The sequence below is a fragment of the Mercurialis annua genome, linkage group LG7 (genome assembly GCF_937616625.2).
Source record: "Mercurialis annua linkage group LG7, ddMerAnnu1.2, whole genome shotgun sequence".
Taxonomy (NCBI): Eukaryota; Viridiplantae; Streptophyta; class Magnoliopsida; order Malpighiales; family Euphorbiaceae; genus Mercurialis; species Mercurialis annua.
Window position 1 is genome coordinate 43,898,896 of NC_065576.1, and position 7,596 is coordinate 43,906,491.

The following is a 7,596-nucleotide window of genomic DNA, read 5'->3' on the forward strand; positions in this document are numbered from 1 at the left end:
TAAAGGTGAAATTATACTTTTTTCTACTTGAACACATTTAAACAAGTCCTTTTAACTTAAAAAAAATTCAAATAAGTCCTCGATAAATGAGTTTAATTTGATGATTTAGGGTGCTATTGAAATCGAAAAATACGAAATAGGGTGCTATTGACAAAATTACAAGGTCGGGGTGCTATTGAAATCCAAAAATACGAAATAGGGTGCTATTGAAAAAATTACAAGGTCAGGGTGCTATTGAAAAAAAAATGAAAGGTGGGTAGTTTTTGAGCCCTTTTGCCAAAAATAAATTACCCATAAATATAGGGGCTTTTTTTATCTTGCAATTTTGTCCGAAAATCATCCATTTCTGTTGACAGATTTTCTCTTTCTTTGTCTTAGATTGACAAAAAAAGAATCTAACTTTCTCTCTCCTCTTCGTGTACAGGCATTGTAATAACGGGAAAGATCTTTTTTTTTTCTGGGTTTTTCTTCTTCTTCTTTAATTATCTCTTTTTTGAAGTACCCACTTGCAATTTTTAAATTTTGTGTTCCTGTGGATTTTTGAGTTTTTCTGGGTTTTTGTGGTTCTTGTTTAATTATCTCTTTTTCGAAGTACCCAGTTGCAATATTTTTAATTTTGTGGTTCTTATGGATTTTTAAGCTTTTTTTAATGAATTGGTAAAATGGGTATTTCATAGTATGAAAATTTTCTTTACCTTTTATTGTTTAATGTAATACTTAAATACCCATTTGAAAATTTAATTGAATTTTAACTTTTTTTGTCTTAAAGCTACCAAAGATTGACCCTTTCACATGTTTCAATTCCTAGCCTTTGGTTGACAAATCAAAAAATTTAAACTTTCCTTTTGTTGGTTCTCTGTTTTTCATCTTGATCTATCAAAGGGTACCTCAAAAAAAATCAAGAAATGTATCAAACACATAGCAATAGAGAATTCTCCTTAGATTTTCAGCACCAAATTCCTATCTTGAGGCCAAGTATTCATTCAAGAAGGGCAAATTTGACAGTTAAATTTCAAGATTTATATGGATTTACAGTAGAAGGGAATGTGGATGATGTGAACATATTGAATGAGGTTAGAGAGAAAGTTAGAACACAAGGTAGGGTTTGGTGGGCATTAGAGGCTAGTAAAGGTGCAAATTGGTATTTGCAGCCTCAAGTGACTTCAATTATTGAAGGGATTGCTTTGAAATCATCTCTCAAATTGTCTTCTTTAGCTAATGCAATTACTTTGAAGAGGCTTATTAGAAAAGGGATTCCTCCGGTTCTTAGGCCTAAGGTTTGGTTCTCTCTTTCCGGTGCTGCTAAGAAGAAATCTACGGTTCCTGATAGCTATTATAATGATCTTACTAAAGCTGTTGATGGAAAAGTTACTGCTGCTACTAAGCAAATTGATCATGTGAGTCTTAAGTTTTGGATTCTTTTATGTTTTATTGACTGATTTGATGATCCATTGTGTTGTTAGATTTAGCTTTGCATTAGTGTGTTTGTGATGAATCAATTGTGAATTGCAGTGATGGTTTGAATTTTATGATTTGATATTTAAATCCTTATTCGGGGATTAGTGTTCTTTTGATTTGGTTCTTAGATTACCTTGCTGTTCAGTTCATTTTAGATTAAAATTATACTAAATCATTAGTATGTAATTAGGGATCGATCATTTTGAGAGTTTATATTGTTTTTTTCGTCTTTGTTAATAAATTCGAAGCAAGTTAAATTACTTCAAAAAGCTCTGTTTATGCATTCACTCGGTATGTATCCGTGTGTATCTAAATTGCTGTAATTCGGGTCGAATTGTTAGATAGTGTTGGTACTACACTAGACTTATGAATTTAAGGAATTGGTTGGTGTAGGTTTATGTACATTGGGTATTCAGTTATTGGTTTTGTTCATTTTAATGTTTCTGTTGTTTGTATGTCTGTTCTGTTATGGTAGTTTGTTTTATCTTTAATTAGTTTTTTGTTTTACTTTTATCTTTAATTAGTTTTCTTTTGTAATTAATCTAAGCCAGTTTTCCATTAAATGGTTTTAATTTTGTTGTGCTCTTTCTTTGTATATATTTGCAGGATCTGCCACGAACCTTCCCTGGTCATCCGTGGTTGGACACACCAGAGGGTCATGCTACTCTCCGACGTGTCCTTGTTGGATATTCTTTCCGTGACTCTGACGTTGGCTATTGCCAGGTGGGTTATCAAACATATATTGTAATGTCAATTGTTGTACATGACTTATTGTTTTGCATAAAGAAAGGTATTTTTGTGTAACCATAAATAGCTACTGCATGCTGATGGCCTAAGTAGCGCGGACTCTTCACTTTGATAAATAATTAAGTATTTCTTTTTACAGGGCTTAAATTATGTTGCAGCTCTACTGTTACTTGTTATGAAAACCGAGGAAGATGTTTTCTGGATGCTCGCGGTCCTTTTGGAAAATGTATTAGTTAATGATTGCTATACGAATAACTTGTCTGGATGCCACGTCGAACAAAGAGTTTTCAAGGATTTGCTTTCTAAAGAGTGCCCGAGGTATTTTTCATTACATCACTCGATTGATCTACGTTTAGTTAGATAGCTATTTGTTTGTTTAAATTGCCGAAGGAAAATGCAGGCTGGCTGCGCACTTGGAAGAAATGGAGTTTGATGTGTCTCTTGTTGCCACCGAGTGGTTCCTATGCCTATTCTCGAAGAGCTTGCCTTCTGAGGTTAGAGCAGAATCCCAATTTTGTGTGCTCGTCTGTATACTGAAAAAGGACAGCACACATTGTTAACAGTTTTTTCGTTTGCTTTCATTTGCAGACAACTCTACGAGTATGGGATGTTCTTTTCTTTGAGGGGGCTAAGGTGTTGTTCCACGTGGCTTTGGCTATGTTTAAGGTGCTATTGCTGTTGCTATTACTCGCTGAAACTTCTAATTTTTTTGAATATTGGTTACTTGAAAAAAAAGTGGAAGATTTCTTCCAAAAAAGAATAAAGGATTAAAGTTTTTTTACTTTTTATTTGCAGATGAAGGAAGAAGAGCTGCTTCTAACTCATCATGTTGGTGATGTAATTAACATATTACAGAAAACAACTCATCACCTCTTTGATCCCGACGAGTTATTGACGGTAAGCCAACTTCTGAGTGTTCTTTTCTTTGAATGACATGTGTCCTCCTTTTCTTTTCATAGACCCTGTATGATTAATGAGGGAAAATATTGCAGTGCAAGTCACTATTATATCCAAATCATAGTATTTTTTTTTTTTGAGGAAAAATCATAGTATTTATTATCAAAAGGACAAATGAAAAGGATTTTAGTGATATTTTCAAATGTTTGGGGACTCAAGTATCAATTTACCCTCTGAACTTGCATGCTATAGGAAATTTACATCAATATTAACTTTTGTATAAACTAGTCCCATGAACTTGTCAACTTTTTTATCAATTATACAGAATATATCAATTTTGAAAACTGCAACCTATGAACGTAAAGTTTATGAAATGTTAAAAAAATGTTTGAATCAACGTTTTCCGTTTCGAAAACGTTAATGTAGACATTTTTAATATAACACTATTTTGCCGTGTCCATGTCGAAATGTCCATTTTCAGTATCTATGTAGGCTAGGGATGTTTCTTTTTGTATCTCGGTTTTCGATTTCGAATTTGCATAACAAGGTGGCAAAATAAGTGTGATTATGTTGAAAGTTGCAGGTTGCATTTGATAAAATAGGGTCAATGACAACAAACACAATATCAAAGCAAAGGAAAAAGCAGGAACCAGCAGTAATGGCAGAACTTGATCAAAGATTGAGAAGACTAAACTCAGTCAAAATGGATGACAAATGACAATTTGATCAAAAACTTCTTGTGACATATATATACATAAAACATCATCATCATCCAGATGAAGGGGCTTATCTGTAATTCCCCACTTTGGAGACTGAATGTGATCTTTTTTTTATGTGGAGAGTAAGTTGTTTTAAAAGGATGTATTGTAGTAGGTGGTTAAATGTAAATTATGGATGTGGAATTAAATTAACAATGCAAGGCTACAATTTTGGTTTCTGAATTTGTGTATTTCTTTTTGTTCATCAGTGAAAATTTGGGCTTGCTTGTTTGTCATAGTTGCTCTTTTTTGGCATAACGTTCTTTTGGGTCCCTGCATTTGTTCCTTTTTTATCATTGGATCCTTTCATTTTCACTTGTCATGAGTCCTTACTGTTTTAATATTGTAGATCTTGAATTCCTCTATTATATAAAATATTCACAATGTCAATTCAGATTGAAAAAAATTTCATTTAGAAATATAAGGTCAATTAAAAAAAAAAGAAACTAAATTTTAATAAAATAAAAGTTAAAAAAAAAAAATAGTCGAGACTAACTACGCGTAGAGTATATGTAGTAGAGGGACCTAAGGTCTATAAAAATAAAAATGTAGAGATTCAATATTAACAAATAAAAATATAGAAATTCATTGCTAAAAAATGTAGAAGAGCGGAAATCAAATATGTATTTTGTTGATCTTTAATATTTTTGTTCTAAATTGGCAATATTTTCACTCTTTTTATTCTAAGTTTATTATTTGGATAATTAATTAACTATGTATCTTTATTATATCAATAGTGGTATTTTTTTATCAATTGATTATTTTGTTTAAATCAATTAATTTATAAGTTTAAGTATTTTATTATTTAGTTATTCTATTTTAAATTATATTTATATATTATTATGTTTTTAAAAATTACAAATAATTTATACTATTATTTTTAGATTCCTGTACTATTAATTTAATTTAATTTTAAATTATTATACAATTATTTTATATTTTATAGAACTTTTAATTACTAATAACATAGAACATGTATACGAGATAATTAGTTACATATAAAGACTATTCCAGTACTAAATAAAATAAAATTTTGCATAGCAAGTATTACTACATTTGTTTTTCTTAATTTGAAACTCTAAAGATAGTAGATAGAAAGCTGAAAACAACAACTATAGATTGTAGATAGAAAGCTGAAAACAACAACTATTATAATTCTGACAATTTTATCAACGAAAATTAGCCTTTGTTAAAAAAAAAAAAACTTCATCGCATATAATTAACCCGAAATAATACCAGCAGCAATATCAAACAATACATTTTATTCTTTAAATACTTATTCCATTAGTATCTTTAAGGCTAAACCCATCTAGAGGCTCTTATATTATATTATTGAGGAAATTGCACTCTTTACATCTTTTTCTATCTTCTTTCTGAAAATACTCTCTCAAAGTAAACTTTATCAAGCGTACTTTATTTTAATTTTTCCTTTTCAGATATACGTTTTTCCTTGCCAACTGTACACCCAAACTGCTACATGCTTCCATTTGTTTACTAACCAATAAATGCAATTTCTCCTGTAATAACACGTGCCCACTACATTCATTTGACAGGATTTAAATTATTTTATCAAACCAATTTCTTTATTTTCTTTTTGGCTTTCTATAATAATTTTTATATATTACATATATTTATAATATTTAAGTATTATTTATATTAGTTATTATTTTTATTTATATATTATGTATTTTTGTTTATGTATATATTTTTATATTAGTAATTCTTTGATTTTTTTATTATTCAAATTACTTATTTTGATCCCTGTTTTTAATTTTAATTTTTATTTAATAATTTTAATTTTTGTATTTTTATTATCTATTATTTACTTATTTCCTATTTGCATGAGAAATATTACAATTAATTCACTCGTAATACGTTTAAATTGCCTAAATTATACACATGTCTTTTGAAATTAAATGCTCAATTTTTTTATATTTAATTTTTTATACTTGGCCTCTTGTTATCTAATTTTAGACACATGTATTTAATAGTTAAAAAAATTTTATTTTTTATTTTTCAACTTAGTTAAAAACTTTTAGTTGAACCTTATTTTTTTATTTTTCTTATTCTTTTAAACTGAGACAAGTATTTTTTATATTTATACATTTATCATTTTAAATTTACATTTTTAAAATTTGTTTTTATCTTTATTTTTTTTATTATTTATAAGTTTACTTGTCACTTATATCGTTTCTCACTTAAATTTATCTTTTTTACTTTTTGTTGCTTTGTAATAGCTTTTTGATTGCTTTTTAGTTGATCTCGAGTTGCTTAGTAGTTGCTCTCTAGTTGCTTGTATAATTTTTTTATTGAATGTTTAAATATAATTAGTATTAATAGGAATAGTTTTGTGAAATTTCAATGTATATTATAGTACTTTGTAGATGGGAGAGTCGTATTTTCTCGATTTTTAATGATCCATAATTATTTTATTTGATATTTTATTATTTTTACTCTTTGTTTGTTTCTCGCTTGCTCTTTGATAACTTTTCATTTGCTCATACTTTAAATTTATTTTGGTGAATATTTTAAATATATAATTATGTACTTTAAATATTATCTGAATTATATATAAATAACTAATTTGTATTGCCTTGAATTTGTTCTACGCTGATGTAATAACCCGGAAATTTAAGAGTTAAAATATAGCCACGTGTCTAATATTTTATTAGACGGGAGTAGGTAAATTAAATTTAAAGATAAATTTAATTTACAAGTGTCTCTAAATTTTTATTATGGCTATAGGATTGCAAATTTAAATTTTTAGAATTTAAATTTGATTAGTTATATAGTTAACGGAGAGAATATGGATTTATGAATTGGGTGTAGAATAATTCATAAGTCCCTAACGAATATTTTTGGTACTAATATTCGCGGAATATTTTAAAAAGGTTATCGTGAAAATTTGATAAAATTTGGAAGCAGAAATTTTATCAAGCGCAGTCAATGCGGGCTTAATAAATCGAAAATGATTTATTAACAATAAAATATAAGTCGGATGGGAATAAAAATTATATTTTTATTCTTGTTATATTTTATTAGATTTTTGGTAAAATTTTCACGAAATTTGGAAGTCGTTTCCGTTTGAGCTACGAACGACTAATTAAGAAGCTAGTACTAAAGTGGACATTTAGCCATTACTATATATATAAACCTAACTTAACAAATTGAAGGCAGAGCCTTCATTCTTTCATTCTGAAAGAATATATTGAGCTGCTTAAGCTCTGAAGCACGGTGACGATTAGGGTTTCGCGCCGTCAATCCGTTTCTCGATTCTAACTCAATTTCTTCAACGATTACTCACGTAATCGAGGTATTATATCCGTATTAAACGTTTATTTCGATTTATTTTGAATATAAACTCGTTTATAAACGGTTACCGTATCGAATTATCGTTTTAAACGTCCGTATCGATTTTGAATTGTGTATACGTGATTGTGGACGTTAGAATAGCGTTTTTGGACGTTTTAAGTAGGACGGGGGGTCCCGGAAATTCATTTCCGGGGCTGTGCGGGTGCGCAGCCCGCTGTGCGCGAGCACAGCACGGTGTGCGGGCGCACACCATGCTGTGCGGACGCACAGCATGTGCTGTGCGGGCGCACAGCAGTAAAATGCTGTGCGGCCGCACAGCTAAGCTGTGCGGGCGCACAGCTTGTACTGTGCGACCGCACAGTACTGCTGTGCGGGCGCACAGCAACCCCGACGGGATGTCGGGGTTTGTTTTCTCCGGTCTTTT

At 30.0% G+C, this 7,596-nt stretch overlaps 1 protein-coding gene across 1 annotated transcript; it reads left to right on the forward strand.

Moving 5' to 3' along the window:
- The first annotated feature begins 283 nt into the window (after positions 1–283).
- LOC126656101 (uncharacterized) lies at positions 284–4,043 on the forward strand. Its single transcript, XM_050350587.2, has 7 exons — positions 284–1,397; positions 2,065–2,181; positions 2,345–2,523; positions 2,606–2,699; positions 2,794–2,871; positions 3,001–3,102; positions 3,686–4,043. The coding sequence occupies exons 1-7, from the start codon at positions 906–908 to the stop codon at positions 3,818–3,820; spliced, it is 1,197 nt and encodes a 398-aa protein (XP_050206544.1). The 5' UTR covers positions 284–905; the 3' UTR covers positions 3,821–4,043.
- The last annotated feature ends 3,553 nt before the right edge of the window (positions 4,044–7,596 follow it).